The 19,267-nt window shown below is 42.0% G+C and overlaps 1 protein-coding gene across 12 annotated transcripts in view; it reads right to left on the bottom strand.

The window, feature by feature from the left end:
• The window catches only part of ABI1 (abl interactor 1), an 81,309-nt gene extending 62,418 nt beyond the window's left edge, over nt 1-18,891 (bottom strand). For 10 of the 12 annotated variants that reach the window (XM_086742122.1, XM_086742125.1, XM_086742129.1 and 7 more), the window contains exon 1: nt 18,647-18,891. In XM_086742122.1, coding sequence (XP_086598248.1) covers nt 18,647-18,763 — 117 coding nt within the window. In that variant the 5' untranslated portion in view covers nt 18,764-18,891. The remainder of the gene's footprint in view (nt 1-18,646) is intronic. The other 2 variants (XM_086742128.1, XM_086742130.1) reach the window with 1 other exon arrangement.
• Nucleotides 18,892-19,267: the final 376 nt, after the last annotated feature.

Raw genomic sequence — 19,267 nt, 5'->3', positions numbered from 1 at the left:
CTCTCTTTGGCCAGTTTGGATCAATTATTCTGTCTTTTGCCCAGCTTCCCGCATCTGCACGTTAACGAGACTTTAACGAGACTTGGAAAGCCAGTGTCCTTGGTCTCACTAACAACAACTCGTATCATCAGAGTGTTTTTATCAACATTCTTCACACATGAAATCCAAAACACACTGGCTACTGAGAAGAAAATTAACTCCATCCCTGCTGAAACCAGGACACCCCTCATTGAGGTGCTGATCAATGTCCCCACCAGAAAGTGAAGCCAGCCATCCAGAGAGTTAGTTCAGAAGTTTAAACTCGACTTTTGCCAAACATACTAGAGCACAAGAGACATCCTCCTACAGCACCACAGATAAGACTTCAGAGGGTCACCAGCAGACTTCATCTACTGTCTTTCTTCAACACAATCAGTCCCAGATCAGTCATCATCAGTATGCTTGTTACTGGAACCACCTTCTTCGCCAAAACCATCATTACTATCATCAGTAAAAACAACTGTGGGAAATTTAAAAAGAAAGCACTTACATGGGGACAAGGAACAAGAAGGGACTTAGTACAAGCACAGCCTCCATAAAAAGGGAAACTAAAGCCAGAAACCCACACATTCCAGAGCACAGGCAAATCTCAACTAAAATTCTGCATCACAAAGATCAGTACTACAAGACATGCAGTAGAAAAATATTCAAGAAAGGTGATTTGCCATAACTTGTCATTTTGTTGTACTTTCCTACCGTTCCTGAATTTGTGTGGGAGGTTGAAAGCTCAAGATTTTGATTACCCAATAGCTTGCAAGCTATTAATAGCAATATATGCAGTGACTGAATACGTCCACCTCCTGTCCAAGGCCTTCTCTCCACGGGACTGGCAGTCAATCCTTCACTGACAGTGAAAACAAGAAATAGAACAGACTATCCAACGCACCTCTCTCTACACATAGTGAGAAGTGGTGTCAAATAGAAGTATTACAGCTCTCAACCACTTAAGTAACTGGTTGTTCCAGGAGTACAAATAATTTCAAAGACGAAGGAGGCACAGAAGGATGCCTAACCATTCAGAACAGTTCTAAAACCCAAGCTCCCTCTCACTCTAGTAACTCTCAAATTAAAACCAGGATGATTACATTATTTCAAGTCCATTCAGTAAACAGCAATTCTTCCCATCTACTAAGGCAGAAATCCTCAATAAACATAGCCAGGCTAGCATCTACAATTCAACTCAAGTGAACTTCCTTCCAGTACCCACAACAAAAATGCCCATTGATATGAAATAATACCATGTCTGTTGAGTTTCTCAAAGATAAGATGCAGTAACTCAGCTATACCAAAAGCAGAGGAACTGGTAGAACTTGAAATCTCTTCTCCCCAGGTAGAGACCTTGCACAATAAAGCTAGCATTTGTTCAAGGCACCAGAGGATAAGGTGGTCACCACCACAGCAACCATCACACCACAACCCACAAGCAAGATTTCAGTCTGTTTCTTTTTAGAAGCACTATCTTGACAAAAATCATTGATTAGTCAGCTATTTCATCTCAAGGATCAAGACACATACCAAATTATTGTAGTTTAACAAATACGTAGGACAGTAACAAGTACTGCCTATAATTCAGAAGCTCTGTTTCAGACAGGCCCTTCCCCCAAATCCTGGACATGCTAGACAATCAGCTAGAAGCAAATCCTTCATTTCCATTAATAATATTCCCCTGACCAGTCCTGAATAGCCTTGATAGCAAATTAGCATTTCTATGGGCCGAGATCAATTTAGTCAATCTGCCTGTGTCCTTGCAGATTTTATTTTACTTGAAAAATTTCATTCTGTTGATTCACTGTAAAAATAAGCAGCTCAATTTTTCTAACCATTATCTCTTTTGGGGAAGGTAGAGAGAGAAAAGTTTCTTCACTACAGGGAGACGTTCATTCCAAAGGAGAGTTTAAGAAACACGATTACACACACACACACATATATATATCCCACAGTGGTAAAAGTGTATGAGTCCTGGTAACAAAACATGCAAAATGAATATGTATATTGTTGTTTCTAAAAAAAAAAGTTTAACTTTCTCAGATACACTGATACACCAGTATCATCAAATCCCAGTCCATTCTGACCTCTGTGTATATGGCAGAGAACCAAGTCTTTGAGATTAAGCTTCCAATAACTACCTTACCTCCACACTTAAACTAAGACAAGTCCACAAGATGTAGCATTCACAACACTGACATAGACTTTAACAGGTCTGTAAAGGAGGGAAGAAGTAGCCTACAAAACCACTTAAAAAAAAAAAAAAAACAGTAAATAACTAAAAAAAACCAAACTCAGGAATTCTGTTTTAATCCAGGTTGCAAACATTACAGCAAGAAACAAATCTATCCATTAGGAGCGCAATTTACAAAGCAATGCCGGCTCTGACAGATGGAGCCTGGAAAGACATGTGCCAGCTGCTCTGCTAGCAGTATTTTCTGCCCAATGCAGCAGTGTTCATGTTGGCTCTAGACTAAATCACTCCCCTTATTAAAAAAAGAAAAATATATATAATATATATATATGTAAAAAAACATTGTTAACAGCACAATTTTCAATTCTCCTGCCAAATTAAAGAGAGGAGATATCTTAGTAAACATATATGTTGGCACAATACATTGGTAGTGTCAATTGTTATAGTCTGTGTATACCACAAAAATATCTTGCAACACTGAACTAAAATGACAGAAGCAAACATGCCCATGTGTCACTTTCACACAACCCTTGTAAACTGAATTAGAAAGACTTCAAGTGTGTACATGGAGCAAGCTTAAGAACTTGGTCCGAGTCTTGGAGTCCCCAACACAAGAAGGACATGGACCAGTTGGAAAGGGTCCAGAGGAGGGCCACAAAGATGATCAGAGGGCTGGAGCACCTCTCCTATGAGGACAGGCTGAGAGAGTTGGGGCTGTTCAGCCTGGAGAAGAGGAGGAGAAGAAGGAGGCTCCGGGGAGACCTGATAGCGGTCTTCCAATACCTCAAGGGGGCCTACAGGAAAGATGGGGAGAAGCTGTTCAGTAGGGCCTGTTGTGATAGAACAAGGGGTAATGGGTTTAAATTAGAAGGAGGTAGGTTTAGATTAGATATTAGAAAAAATTTTTTTACAATGAGAGTTGTAGAGCACTGGAACAGGTTGCCCAGAGAGGTGGTGGATGCCCCATCCCTGGAATCATTCAAGGCCAGGCTGGATGAGGCTCTGAGCAACCTGATCTAGTCAGGGATGTCCCTGCTTCTTGCAGGGGGGTTGGACTAGATGACCGTTGAAGGTCCCTTCCAACTCTAACTATTCTATGATTCTATGATTATCTTCTGGGTTTAACACGATTTAGACGACACAAGCTGAGGACAGAAACTACATCTTCCACTCCTGTGGAAGACACTGCACAATATTAGCATGTACAGTCGCTTCAAAACCATGTTTTTAACTTCTTTGCAGTGTCTATGATTCTTCTTATAACATCAAACAAATTTCTTCAGAGCTGACACAAAGCAGGCTCTGACACCAGAGACATCAGCCAGAGCTCCAAATACAGACTAATGCCACCCTTGGACTGTCAGCCAGGAGAAGAAACCCTTGGCAGTTGCATAGCAGTCTTCTTTCTTCAACACTAGGAAAGCTACGCAAGGCTTTGGAGCGTATGATTATTTCAGCAAGCCAGACAGTGGATAATAGGGAATTAGGGAACCTACATTCCATTTGTTTCCTTATATACTGCCTCTCAAATATTGATTTTTTTCTTTTCTGCTTGTAATGGGGCTTGAAATTAAAACGACTTTGTTTACTTTCTTAAGTGCCAGCATCCAGCCACAAATTTTAGCCCATCTAGCAAGGACACGCTCACTGATAAGTCAGACTTATTTTTCACTTCTTCTTTGTGGTAATAGGAAGGAGACACTAGCATTTATTAGTTACCTTAATATCCTCTCTGTAATCTAGTGGCAGCAATGCAGCTTCTAACCGGAGTGAAAAAAAACCCAAACTGGTAGATTTTCATGCCATGCAAACCTTTGAATCAAGACTGCCCCAGAACAGAGGTACTCTGAAGCAAGTTCTTCAGCTCATACTATGTGAAAAAATGTATTTTCATAATATTGATGACAACTCTTCCTTCTGTGGATTTTATTCACCTCTTCAGTTTACTCTCAAGGACTGGTGAGTGCTCATAAAGTCAAAAGTTTATCTCAGTATTGATAAATCAAACTGAAGGAATAAACCCAGAATACTACAATAAACCTATATCTGAAGGTAAGCAGCATGCTGAAATTCTATGATCTTCTACAGGTGAACTTCCAAGACAACCTGTCTTTCCAGATCCTCACTCTCTAGTCCTCCCTACCCTCTAGGTAGGCCTGGAATCATACCAGACAGCATACCAGCAAGCAAGGTTAAGACATCAAGATTTAGCATAAAGGATCAAATTACAGTGCCACCTCAGCGTGTCCTGGTATCACAGATTACATGTCAACAGTGCTCTAAACCCATACAACAGAGTAAACTCAACTGCTGTTTGCAAGACAGCTATATACTGAATGTCAGCACCTGCAAAAGGGTTGGTCCAAAAGCAAGCAGGCTCAAAGCTACACTCTGCACCGCAACAGGCTTCTCCAGGTGGAGATGTCGGGGACATCGCAGGACAACAAAGCAGGGAGGGAAGTGGGGAAGGAAGGCATGGAAAGTCATTAGCAGGCCTGTCCAGCTCCAGGAAGAATCTCAAGGCACTAAAACGTAGAGGAAAGAGTCATACAGGCCTTCTGACATTCAGCAGATGTCAGGAGAGTAAATGTTCCTAACTCAGGAAGAGTTCTCATGTTTAAGAAAGTCACTTTTGACACACAGTCACTGCCCAGATTTTACAGTTCAGGCAGTTCCAAACATCACAGTATTTTTAAAACAAATAATAAAACAATGGTCATTACAGGGTCAAGTTTTCTTCTCATACTTTGTAGCACTAGACTGCTGACTATTTAGTGTTCTGAAGATAAATATAGTCCAGCAGGAAACCATTCAAGGGCTTGCACACATCTCAACACTGGCACAACATGCTTACACCAGTGGGTCCCCAGTTTTGTAGCAGCTTGCTTCCCAGCACGAGGCATACTCTCAGATAGCACACAAGCTATACACTGATCTCATGGTAATAAAGTAATGGACTGCAACACAAGAGCTGATTGTTTTTACAAGAACTTGCATGTAAGTGGAGAAAATCAACCTAGCTTCTGCTTCTATCTAATCACACAGACAGCTGCTAATATTGCTTAGACCTTTCCATACTCCTGGACTTGACCGTACAGTATGGACAGTGGTTGTTAAGCACCCCACATCCAGTTTCCTTCTGAAGAATCACTTTTTATTATGTTAAAAAGTGAGCCTATGGTTAGCAACAGCATTCCAAAACCTTACACACATAAGCTAATTGGAATACTAGGTTATTTCAAATGCAGATGGTAGGAATTTAGCTCCTCAAAAAAAACCGAACACATACAACAGAACAAAACAGATGGCTCAGGAGAATGGAGAAAAGAAGTAGGGGGAGAGAGGAATGGCAAGCCAATAATATACCATTGTTTCTTTCCCAGAAAAAAAAACACATGAACAGGACAGTAGGAAACAAGCAGTAAATAAATATGGTAATCTCCACATCCAGCATCAGATAAATTTTAACTTACAGAAATCAACAGAAGACAGAAAGAAAGTTTTCAATAGCAAAGAACGTCACATTCAGGAGTGAGGGGTTTTTTTTAAAAAACAAACAAAGTCCTTGGAGAGACAGTTGCTGTGGTGTTAGCATAGCAAGAGACTTCAAGAGAGTAACTCTTCCTAGAGATACAGCTGCAATGCCTCTAGCAGACACAATTACAGCAAAGTTTTCTAATCCATATTGAAGTTCCACTGGTGTTTTGATGCTGCTGCCTCACATGATTTTAAAAACTGCTACCCTTTCACGTAAAACATAGAGGAGGGCAGCTTTAGGCAGATGCAGGAAGTGCAGAGAGTCATACAGATGACAGCAGTGTTTGCGCTTCCATAAAACCAGATGCATTAGAACAGTCACATCCACATCACTCCCTGTCCCTACCTCCAGTAGCAACACAACTCCTCTCTACTACTCCTATTGCAGTACTGTGGAACAGCCATCTCGCTACTATTTCATCTGTAACCACCTTGACAGATGAGTGGCCTTATTGCAGCCACAGAGGAGCTGCGTTCAGAGAAGTAGTCCTTTCACAACAGGAATACGGCACCCGCAGTTGCATATCCACCCATACCCACACTGCTGTCTATCTGCCCATCTGTACGGCCCAGAGAAAGTTGAGCACCTGCCCCCGTCCAGTTAAAACACAGGGGAGGTCAAGGGAGGACATGTACAACCATGGAGCAGCATGTGGGACAGTATCTGGCATATCCAAATGCTTCAAAGCTTGGGATGGCCTCTCTATGCTGCAAGAGAGGCAGAAAAAGTAGTCCAAGCAAATTACATTCCAATTAAGTCTGCTGGCAAGGCTTTGCTACCACAGATAAGATTCCTGCTATGATGCAAGCAAACCCAGGACTGAAACAATTACATTTCACAAGCTCTATTTGAAACTCTGATTTAAAATAGCAAGAAGTAGATGTGCCAGTAGCAAAAAGAAGTTACACTCTAAAAACATTATCTCAATTTTACCAAAGAATATACAGTATTCACATGTAAATAAAATCCTGCATTAATAGAAGGAAGAAAAAGGAAATACTTTTCATACAAAAAAAACCATCTGAACACTGAAAATATGTCCAAAGCAAAACTGGAGACTCTTCTTTTTACCACCCTCCCTCCTAACCAGCTCTGACAAGAGATACCGCTTTTCAGCTTCCCACTTCGATGTTTTTTTTTTTTAAAGAAAACTGGAAAGAAAAAAAAAAAAAAAACACAAAGCCACACACTTTTCTGTTCAACAACCACAGAAATTCATTTTCCTAGTCACAAAAATGAAATTTTCTTATCATCATGAATGGACACATTTTTGCACCCATTATACTTAATGATGTTGTATTTTTCTTGACTTTCACAGTGGTCAGTTTGCATTTAGTTATTTTCTGAGGAGGCAAGAAGCTTAAATAATGAGCAAAAGGTACTCATTTATGTTCTCTATTTGCATAACTTCTTCACAACTGCTCCATTAAACACCTCTTCCCCTCCAAGGCCAATTTTAAAAAGCCTCCTGCTTTATGAGACTGACAAGCATGACTCACTGTATTCCCCACGTTCATTACCTCAGGCCTCGTGGGATGTTACACAGCCAGTAAGTACCTGCTTCAGTTCATACTCCCCCACTCCCAGTGCTGCTGCAGCAACCCCTTACAGCAATCTGGGAAAAAAAAAGTAAAGCTACTAGCTCTCTGCTATATGCAGGAAGCAAATAGTAACAGTATTTGCTTTTAATGTTGTCCTTCTACCACATCACAGGTAGCAAGAGAGAGTGGCTGAAGAGAGGTACGCAGCGAAGGATGGTTACATGCTCTCTCCCATTCCTCCTGTGCTTTTACTCCTACCAGAAACTTAGAGTTGCTTAAGACCCTCAAGCTGCTTTTCAATCATCCTTCAAACCATTCCTATTTTCTGTTAGCAAGGCAGAATGTTACTGAACTCTTAAGCCCTTCCCATGCCTGAGGAACATGCTCAAAAACCCCAGGGCTCCCACATTCAGGACCAAAACCAGCAACTTTTCTCCTCTCAGCAGAGGAGCAGCAGCCCAGAGGTACCATATCCCTGCATACTTGGCTCCTACCCCCAGTAAACAAGCCCCTCTCATAATTACAATAAATTGGTCTCTGAAAGGTCAATATTCACTGCAGAGTATTGACAGGAGCCCACTTTATAGTTCTTGTTCACAGACATTGCCTCTTTTGTTCCAAAGAGGCAATGTGTGCTAGAAAGCTTTCCATTGACTGTTACCCTTCTCCATTGATTTAAATGAAAGATTGCTAGAGAGGAATGAAATACACATCTAGAAATGACACAGCCAAGATACAAGACTTCTTACAAAGTAAGCAGCATTGTATGAGCCCAAGTGTCAACTACTTCTAGGCAACAACAATTTTCCCTAACATTCAAAGCTAAAGACACCTTAAAAATTAGATACAAAACCTGTTGCCCTTTAAGACAATATTTACTTGCAACGCTCCCAGACAAATCTCAGGACTGCTGCAGCAACCAGATCATTTCAGAGCCGGGAGAACATATGGTATGCTGCAGAAGGAAATCCATCCATGGTATTTGAAGAGAGGCCTTGTACATCCAAGCACTTCCAAACCAGATGCACATTTTATTTAATGCAGCTAAAGCCAAGACTTTGCACCACAGAAAAAATAGCTCCTCCCAGAGATTTAGAAATCCTGCAAGGCAGCCAGCAAATCAAGAGCTGAGCCAGGTCTCTAAGGATCTTGCCAACATAAATGCATTGATCCATCGTATCTCTGTTTGCTAGTCTGATAATCTCTGGACCTTGACTGAAGCATCATCCAAGCCACCTGCCACAAGACCTCACAGTGGAAACCATGGAGGCTATAATAATACTTTACTAAAAAAAAAAAAAAAAAAAAAAAAAAACTTTCAGGATCAGGTCCAGCTCTGCTTTGTGGATACATTACCTAACAGAACACCATTTCCCCACCATGTCCACCTTTCCCTCCTTGTTAAGAGATCTAAAGCCCTCCAAACAGAGAAGTTTTATTAAGCCCTTTCTACTCCTTGGTCTCAGAGTAACAAAAGGACTAGCTTCCTGAACAAGACAGATTTCTTATAAAACAAAGGTCTGGTCACATCTATCCCAGAGGCCTCCTAATAATTTTACTAGCAGACAGAATCACGTCAGTCCCGTTGCATAACACATCTCCCCAGCTGCCTTCTGTTTCCTCTGTATCCTGCTCATCATGGCTTCCCTAGGTGGTTACAGACCACCTCACAGCCAAAGCCTCAGCCTCAACTCTGTGCTAATAAAGATAACCTAAAAAAGTAGCGTATATAAGTGTCTTCAGTAGCTGCAGGTTTCAAATTATTCAAACTCATGCTAATAGAAGCTGTCTGAAAAGTATCAAGAAAAACAGCTGCATAATTTAAGCTGCAAGGCAGTAAAATACACAGTTAAGTAACAGAAAGATTTAATTAAGAAAAATAAACAAGGGAGAAGAGGTTTCCAGATGAGATCTGAAATGAGACAGTCAATGAGGTAGATAGCCAGCACGTGAGTCTGTTTCAGGGGCAGATGCTGTGATGAGAGCACTCTGGCATCATGGGCAGCAAAAGAGAAAGTCCACACTGTTTGGCAGTAGAAGACAAGGAAGTGAGACAACAGGTCTAGGAAACAGCCTTCAGCAAGCAAACGGGAGACTTCAACAGTGAGAGAGAAATTAGCAAATTCACATTAAGATCACAGGCTAGGAGAAGCACCTGGAAAGAGAGAAATATTGTCACTAGTAACATTTAGTGTCATAACAGTGCCTAATATTATTAGGTATACAAATGCAAAAAGACAGGCCAAGGCATGACATTCTGCAGCTTAGATGTTACTACAGTAGTCTGATACAACTACCTGGACACCTTCTTCTCTTGTCTATTTGTTTTATGCAGACATTTTCTTATCTCAGGCTCCAGAAAACACAGAATTATTGCACGGAGACCACAGTTTAAGTACTAATCTGTAGCATACCTGCTACAATAAAGTCAAATAAGATGCTCAACTGACAATGCTTGCCACAGGACAAATACCAGCTGGCAGATTTGCTGACCCCAAAGTACAACAAGGAGATCAGAGGATGAAAGTTAAGATACGCATCTGGTGAAAGATTAGCTGGAACAAAAAAAAAGCCAACAAAAAACCCCCACGCTTGCCTGATAAAGTATAGCTTATAAAAAACATTACCTTGTGAAACACTAGTGTGAAAGTAGCCAGAAGAGTCTACACTTCAGTTTTTTCCAAGGATATAAAAGAATTGTTATGCTACAAGTAGTAAACAAGCAATTTTTTTTCTTGGAACTATTTATAACCTTAAGACCACCCAGTAAGAACATTACGTTCAACTCTAAGGATGTTAAACCAGCATTTGTTTCAGTAAGCCTCCTCTGTCTGAGTTCTCCCTGCTTTCCTAAGAAAAGTGGGAAGAGTACCGCGTTTTACTCCTATTTGTCTTTGAGGTTACATTAAAATTAAGAAAGTGATGTGGAGTCAATTCTCCATGAGTTCTTTAACTCTTCATCACTACAAGTGATAGGCGTATCAGAGCCTCCTTGTACACGGAGCAGCGTGCTTGCTCTTTAACTTCTACTGTCCAAAGAGCACTTCTAGTTGATTATTTTGGGCTCTTTGGAGAGGCAGAGAGGAAGGAAAAAGGAGGGAAGCCACTATCACAGATATATCTGCTATAAGCTGTATTTGATTGCAGAAGAGACAACCTTTACTGTTCTTTTAGAATATTCCACCACAGCAGAAGATACAGTACGGCACACACCATGTGCAGCTGTTCTGAAGATACTTGATCACAGGAGAGGCTCAAACTAAGAGTTTTGATCTTCAGAGCCTTTTTTTCAGTTTGTTAAACCCTGCACTTACTAACTAAACATATCTGAGCTGGAATCTTATACAATAATATTATTTAAAATAAGCTGACTTTCTAAGCAGTCAGTCTTTTTCAGAGTAAAACTAATCTGTTTTGTCAGTTTAGCCAGCAGGTTGACTACCAATTTCATCTCATGTTAAGACAGATTGTTGAATTTTACAAGTTGTATCTGAAAATGTTGCACTTGTGTTTTGCTCTAAGCTGAAATTCTCCTGCAGGGTTCCCCTCTGTTTTTCTTCTAAAATATCAGCATCATAGTAACAAATCTACACTCTGCAAAGTGTACATGGCTCCTGTTAACAACACTAAGACCTTGCATAAGTAATGAGTTAACACTATTTGCATAGTTTCAAGCAAAGATGGCATCTACACTCTTAGTAATTAACGCATGGGGAAAAAAAAGGCATTCCCTCTAATTCCAAGAGGAGGAGTTTAGAGTTCTGCTTTCATTTGCTGTGCAATAAATGGATTCCTTAAAGAACCTTCTTCTGTTAGAAGAGCTGTATCTTTTATTTCACTACCTGGCCCTAAGCTGATGAAACACTTGACTGAGGCCCTCCAGGGCAGTCAAAAGGGCATGCTGCCAGGCTGGAGGTGAAGGAGGAACGGCACCTGCAGATACCATCTTGCTCACAGAGCTCTGTTCAGGAGCACATTGTGGCCTATGCTTCACAGCACCCTGGTCTTGGCCCCTCAAGGGCTCTGTGCAAGTTTTAAGCTGCAAAGGGTTATTTCTACAACACGCAGAAGATACCAAGTCTCTGTCTGCAGCAGCCGCCTCACCAGCAAGGTCAGGAAAAGGGAGGAACCACACTGAGGCACTGTATCTACTATTACAAATTCAGCAGTTACTTCCCTTTACTTAGGGGTGGAGGGAATGGAGGATCCCTGTGACCAAGCCCACTTGCCTCTGTCACCAGTGCTCAGATTTGGTGGGGTGGGGGTGGTAAAATGCGAGGGGCAGCAGTGGAAGGAATAGCATCAGAGGAACACTGCTCCGGGTAGTAAAAATACTAAAGAAAGCAAGAACATTTGGGTAATTATGAACAAGCCTGGACACTGAGTAACTGAGGGCCCACAAGTCATTTCCCTCCAAGTAACAACAAATAGAAACCACATCATGCTCTTTTTGACTCCAAGTTACTAATTAAGGATTTAATACAGACACAGAGAGAGTAAGATAGCCTCTTATCCCTCAAGGATGTCCTGTTACAGCAGAACTGACACTTCATCCACACAGCTGCCACTCTTGTTCTGCAGAGAAGTAAGATTTCAGTCACCAGAACCATCAACCACAGACTGCTTTCGCTAACAAGAAAGAGAGCAATATCTTCTAGTGCCTCTGCCAAGATAGAAAGACCCACCAACACGAAGAGAGACAGTACTGTGAGCGTTATGTAACTCTAGAAGTTTGCAAAGCCAAAAATTTGAATCTCAAGGTTCTTATGAGAGGACATACGTAAAACTCTTAAAAATTGCTGTTAATGAGTTCAATGATGGTTTCAGGTGCATGTTTCCGCAACGGATTCATTGCACTCTCTGTGGGCGCTGTCTCTGCATTTCTGCAAATATGCACCCTTTGCTGTGTTGTAGTGTAACAGAGCCAATTTGGAAAGGGGGATGGGGAAACCCTTGTGCACAGCACTGGAGTCCAAACAATCAGGTTCTGTTCCCAAATCTGACAGCACGTCCCTATATGACCTTCCACAAGACAGTTATAAATTCTATGCCTCCATTTATGCTTCTGCAAAACAAAGACAGTTTAAAATACTAAACAAAAGATATTGGGAAGTTGTATCAGTTTTTTTGGTTCAGTTTGGAGTTTTCAGTTGTTAAACTTAGATCAGTAACATAGATACTAACCAGAACTTTGCCCTCTTCCTACATATACACAGCCTGCTCCTGTACTCTTGCCTTCATTACAACATGATCCACTTTATGAGCCCTCCTCAAGGCCCATCTATTTTCTCTTTACCATAAGAGCTACTTACTGCAACGAGCTCCCAGAGATCCAGAGGGAGGTAAGGATTAGAGAGTTGCTCCTCTTACGCATGTCATCTTTCTTTCTTCCAGCAGTTCCACAGGGCTGGGCACAGGGAGAGCAGCACAGAGAGCAAGGATCACGCTTAACACACACTGACAGACAATTTGCAAGCTCCTTCCTTCTAACATATGTGCGAATGGAAGGGAGTGGACAGCACTTCCTTTGTGGAAGAAGCAGTATGCACCCGTAAAAGCTTATCCCAATCCACTTTACTCTGCCTGATTAAAGGTAGCACAGTGTTGACAATCATCTGCTGAAATACTAACAAAAAATGGAGCAGGAAGAGCAGCCGACATCTTGCTGGTTTCTTAAACCAAATGTACCAAAATTAATGGAAACATCTTAAATTTGAAAAAGCTGGACTCCTATCATCTACCTTCCTTGGACACAAACCAGACATACAACACTCTAGGATCCCTTTCCTGTATATGCAGAGTAATCACTTGCGGGTTCAGTGAAGCTGCGCTGTTATCTCCTTGCTGCTTTCAAGCTAAATACATATACAGCTGTATTTACCAAAACACAGACAATGCACTGGCACAGAAGACCTATACAAGGCATGGAGCTACAAGCCTAGCCTACAAACCTGTACTCAAGTTTGTTTTTTTTTTTTTTTTAAAACCACACACACAGAACAGCCAGCGCCTTTTATACTGATGCCAAACACTTGCTTAAAACCCCTTAAAAAAGAACAGTCTTTAAAAATATAAGCTAACATCTCTTCTTATAGAATACGATGTAAGCCTACAAAGCATAGTGGACAGTACATTCATATTTTATCTTGTTGCTCTCAAGCTCTCTGATTTTGAATTATATTTCTGTGTAACAGAAAGTGAACTAGCTTAATTTGCTTATTTTGTAAAATGTTGCAAATTTAGCAGTGAAAGGGGAGGGTGTGGAGGGGGAAATAACTGTACTCTCAATAAAAACTAATTAACCTATGAACATGAAAGCACACAAGTTCTCGCAGCATGTAAAAGATTTATATTAGTGACAATTTAAAACATTTATCCTTTTAAAGCAGGTCATTTCCTTAATTAGACATTCTGAGTGAATTTCTTTGTAATGAACTAAGCTACACCACTTTCCATAGAGCAGACAATGAAACTGATGTCAGATCAGTTACCAATATTCAAGGAAAAAGAAACAGCACTAAAAAAGTTATTTCCTTTCCAATATGTACTGTCTACTGTACAGGAAGGGCAGAACATCACACCTATCAAACAGAAAGCATTCCTATATGAAACTCTGAAACTTTTTGCATGCAACACTTCTGCTCAAGCCCACACACTTACTTTTCTACCAACTGGAAAGAGACTAAATTTTTTGTAATAGCAGTCAAACTGAAATCTGTCCCTGCTTTTGTCTGTTTTACCCAGAATAGCTTGTTAACTCACAACTCAGTTTCCACATACTAGTTGGAAGCTACAGAAGGAAATAACACCACAAGAAAAAAAAAAAAAAAAACCCACACATTTAGGCAACATAGCACTTACTTCCTTAAAAGGTCTTTCATTTAATTTATTTTCTAAAGCTGCTAAGTCTACCCACTAGAGACCACCAAGATCAGAATTTACAGAAGTAGTACATATTCCAAGCTATTCACTTCGAGGTTCTCAGTCATATTAAAACAATATTTGAGCTTAAAAAAAAAAAATTACAAATGGATCTTCCCAAGTGGTCTAGAAGCAAAAGAGACCACTGAAAACTATGTATCTGCCTATGCATAAACAAGACTATAAGAAACATTCAATTTAGACAGTAGGGGAGAGTTGTAAGCAGTGCTTTACAGCACAGAGAGGCCTCTCTGTGCTACACCAGCCAACTGAAGTTGTTCAAAAGGAAATAATCAGTGCAGTAACACTGGAGACGCTGGTTTCCTGTGTCATTCTAATGCCTCATAAGCTAGTTATTGTAAATAAGTTCATTAAAAATTGAAAATTAATTTAATTCAGACAGGAAACTGACTGGAGAATATCTCTGGAAGTTAATATTTTCAGCTGAAGAATGATAATTAGAACTGTCAGTGCTTTAACTCCATATGTTACTTCTGTATTAGTGCTGATGCAGTTCACACTCCTTAGGATACCAATGAGATTCCTCACTAGTATCTTTAGCTTTATGCTATAGATTTTCAGATAACCTTTCACAGTTACATGCATACTGAAAGGGGCTAGCCCAAGACTTTATTTGCAGGCAAAAAGATTTGGGGAAGGCATGAGGTACCAGAATTTACATTTATACGGCATCTATGAAGAAGTTTCATTTATTTCTATTATAAGACAGTTTTACCACTCCTCTCCTTGCTTAACCTGAGTATTGTTATAAAGGTAAGCCAATACACAAGCAAATGTCTCCATCACAAGAGAACAGAGTCATATCAGGATTCTAAAGGGTGACAGAAAAAAAAATTAAGAAAAATATAATTTCTCTATATTTAAGAAAACTTACTTCAGGAGACAAACACATGGTTTCAGTCAAAGATTCAAGGTTCAAAATCTGCTCTTAAAACTGTTCAGAGTTTAAGTCTCTTATCTAAAAGAAAACCAGAATCTAATTTTCTACCTGCTTGTCACTAAAGCTTCAACCAGAAACATAACAGATTTTGTATCCTGTTACACATTACGTACAGTAATGTACTTATAATGCCTTCTTCCTTCTAATCAAAGCCAAAATCCCCACCAATAACATCACAGCTTCCTCCAGTTACTACTTCTACATTTAGTTTCCTTTCCTTTTTTTCTGTCTCCCCCTCTCTCTCTCCCGTCCTCACTAAGACTGCTACCATACTGTACTTTCCTTTTAGCACTGCAGATCCTTAAAAACTTAATTGCTCTGCTTCCCCCGAATTCTTTTCCCTTCCTATCAGATAAGCTTTCTAGATAACCAGAATACATATGGTCTGGAGTGCAAACTGTGAATAAATCAGAATGCTAGGCAGTAATACAATTTACCTTAGCAAGCAACTGCTTCCCACCTTTCTAAGAGCAGCGATTTTCAACCTGAGTTGCAAATGCTGTCATCTTTCCTAAATGCTTCAGTAAAAGGACACTTTCTGTCAATAGAACTACATTTACCATTAAGGAGACAACTTCTAACCAGGTGATTTTTTTTTTTAAGGAGTCCCTAAAGACATCAAAGACAAGTTATCTTCAAAAAAATCAGTGTGACTGAAATTTTAGCAGAGTTATTCCCAGATTAAGTGAAATAGATAAAACAAGATTCCTATGCTTTCAGAGCCAAAAATACAGATATAATTTGAATATGGCAATATTGGGGATGGGAAATTACTTTCCTGCTTAAGTGAGCAAAGAATATAAAACATAAGACTGAGAACATCAAGAGTTCTGAATAAATAGCTGAGTCCTATGGCAATTACTATAAATTGTTAGTACCAGTACTCAGAATAGTCAAACTTGTCCCACCTTAATGCCACAATGCAGAGTGGGTCACAGCACACAGTAAGTTTTCCTACTAAGAAGCACATAGCCTTTCACACAGGAAGTGAGAAAACTCTCCAAATTCAAAGCTATCCAAACTCAAAGAGACCAGATTGAATCAGTTATGTACTACGCAGTTATGATGTGTAGCTACTTCTGAACTATTTCAACATTCACTTCATGGCCAGGTTCTCTGTTCCGGCCTGCCTTTTTTTATAAAATGTTCAATTACATTAAATACAAACACTTTGTATTATGTATTGGTTAAGCCTCTTCCCTCTCCTTTCCTCCTTCCTATCCCACAATATGCACATGCTCCCAAATCTCATAACCCAGTGCCCCTGTCATATTGCCTAATCCTGCAGTGGCCCCACCACAGGCACTGGAAGTATAATCTGTTCAGTAGTCCAACTGGAGAGCAGATGGCTTTGTATAAAGTGCTGATTAAAAAAAAAACACCTCCAACACACATTTAAAAAAAAAAAACCAAAACATATAATTTTATCAATATATTTGCCACTTCTACAGAGTAAAGGAACAATGTGTGTAAATACAAGCGGGGTATACATTTTTCAAAGCTGATGCACAAGTCCTCATTAGGAATTTTAGAATTCCAGCATCCTTTCAAAAGGGGTAAACACAGCTGTACACAGATAAAACAGACTGTACCAATCCCATATCCAGCTGACCTTGATACTTGAGGTGAAAATGAGCTATCAAATTAAAAGAAAAGAAAAGCTACTCCAAATGACCGTATAGGGACTAGCTCGAGTGTTCAGGTTTTTGGTTTGTTTGCTTGAAGAAAGAAAATACAAGTTTCAGGACTCTGAAGAAAATGATGTAACTGAAGATTCTCTGTAACTTTCTGACACAGGAAAAAAGTCGGGAGCAGGAGACAGGTCAAAACTTGTACTGCAATTACCATGCTCATGTATTTGTCATATTTCCCATGAGTAAAACCAAATTAACCTCGCCTCTTAGAAGCATTTATATCAGCAGTTTTGTTTGGGTGGAGCAAACAACTCAGAAGGGTAAACAGACATTAACTCATACTACCTCACCTACCACCAAAAAAAAAAAAAAAAAAAATCTTAAAAACATGGCTTGTTAGAGCAGTTTTAATCCAAGCAGGTATTTTTTAAAAAATATTTAACTTCATATTACAAAAGCTGTGTTTTCAAAATTTGCTGCTCCATTACTAAAAACAGTAAGAGAGCTTACCAATAAAGATGGATGCTAGACAATTTAATAACCTGTACTAAATACTAATCACAGGCAGTTTAGGATTAGATTCAACAAGTTCACTTTACAAGCTATCTAGTAAGTAAAGTGGAGTTTATTTGCTTTTCCTTTTCAATTTTTTTTACTAAAAAAACCCAGGTGAATTTGAGCATCTCTGGATGGTTCCATATCTACATCAGTATGACTACAAATATAGACTTACAGAGTTAGGCACTGCAAATCCTGAAAAAAATAAGAAGAGCAAATCGTGCTTGAAGTAGCTTCACAAAAACAGACTTCAAGCCAAGGCCGAGAAGTCCTGGCAATCTAAGGGAAAAAAAAAAAATCCACACCGACCGGTGGAGACACGGAGCCTCTTCCAGCATCGGGGCCCCGGTCTGAAACGATTGTTATCGGGTGTTTGAACTGCGGAGCCTGCGAGAGGCACGGATTGCCATTTTGAAACACCAGCTCACGCTCACACAGCGGTGCCTGCACACGGGCAGCTCCCTGCCCCCGCACACCGCTCCCTGCGGCGACGCGGGCCCTCAGCGCCGTTCCCTCCGCCTCGCCGAGGAGCCCCCGGTGCCTGGTTCCCACCGCGGATCCCCCTGCGCTCCCCCCGCCCCCGGTGACTGAATTACGTGATGTCACTGGTGTGCGGGGCCCCTTCCGCTCCCCGCACGCCCGCCGCGCCGCTGCGGATGGCGGCCCCGCGCTGCCGGCGCGGCTCTGGCGGAGCGCGGTGGAGGGACCGCCCGGCACCCGCGCTCCACGTGAGGCGCGGAGGGCGCGCGGAACGGCCCGCCTCAGCAACCGTCACCAACCGCCGCACCGGGGCCCGCCGGCTTCCCCCGGAGGGAGCCGCGCCGCCGGGAAGCGAGGGGGAAAACCTGAGATACTGGCTCTGAGCTGGCCACAGGGAGAGGCTCGGCGGCCCTCACGCCCCACTCAACCCCCACCCCGGCCCAGGGAGATCTCCGGGATGTGACTCATAATAAATAAATACAGAGGAGAAGAAAAAAAAAAAAAAAAAAAAAAAGACACACCCTCCCAGCCGGACTGACATAATAACCCCCTCCCTTCCCCTCTGGAGCGGGGCGGGGGGGAGGGAAACCCGGTCGTTCGGCTGTAAAAGTTGAAAGAAAAGCCAAACCCGAGGGAATGGCTGCGGGGCGGGGAGCCGCGGCGGGGGCAGCCGGGCGCCGCGCTGCCCCTCAGGCGGCTCCGGCCCCGCCGCCCGCACCAGAGAGCCCGAGCCGAGCCCAGCCGAGCTTCCCCGCCCAACCGCCGGCCCCCGTGCGCTGCCTCGCCGCCTCTCACCTGGATGTAGTTGTTTTCGCAGTAGTCGGCGACTCGAGTGAGGTTTTGGTAGCTCTCGAGCAGAGCCCGCTTGCCAGAAGGGATTTCCTCCTCTAGCAACATCTGCAACTCTGCCATTTTCCACCCCTCCGCATCGCTTCCTCTTGCATTAAAGAGACAGCAGCAGCGCCGGGCTCGCAACCCGCCTGGTATTGTGGGATTCCTCCTCGCCTCGCTTTCGTGAGCTCTCACTTTCCCCACCCATCCTTCCCCCTCCGAGGGGAGGGGAAAAAAAAAAAAAAAAAGAAAAAAAAAAAAAAAGAAAAAACCACACCCACTTTGCAAAGGAAGCCGGGAGCTGTAGGCAGCGTCGTGCTGTGCAGGGCGCATGCGCGGGGTGAGGCGGGGCGGTCGCTGTTCATGGCTGCCGCCCTCGGCCGCCGAGGGGAGATGGCGGTGCCCAGAGGTCGCCAGCCGAAGGCCGGCCGCTGCGAAGAGCGGCGGGAGGGAAGCAGCAGGGTTGTCGGACCGTCGGACTGTCCTTGTGGGCGCCTGGAGGCGAGGGGAGGCCATTGTGTTCTTCCCCGGCCTCCCTCAAAAAAACCAAACAAAAAAACCCCAAACAACCGGTCAGCCCCACCA

This window comes from Chlamydotis macqueenii, chromosome 2, assembly GCF_036417535.1.
Source record: "Chlamydotis macqueenii isolate bChlMac1 chromosome 2, bChlMac1.mat, whole genome shotgun sequence".
Classification (NCBI taxonomy): Eukaryota; Metazoa; Chordata; class Aves; order Otidiformes; family Otididae; genus Chlamydotis; species Chlamydotis macqueenii.
This window is presented reverse-complemented; position numbering and strand designations above follow the sequence as displayed.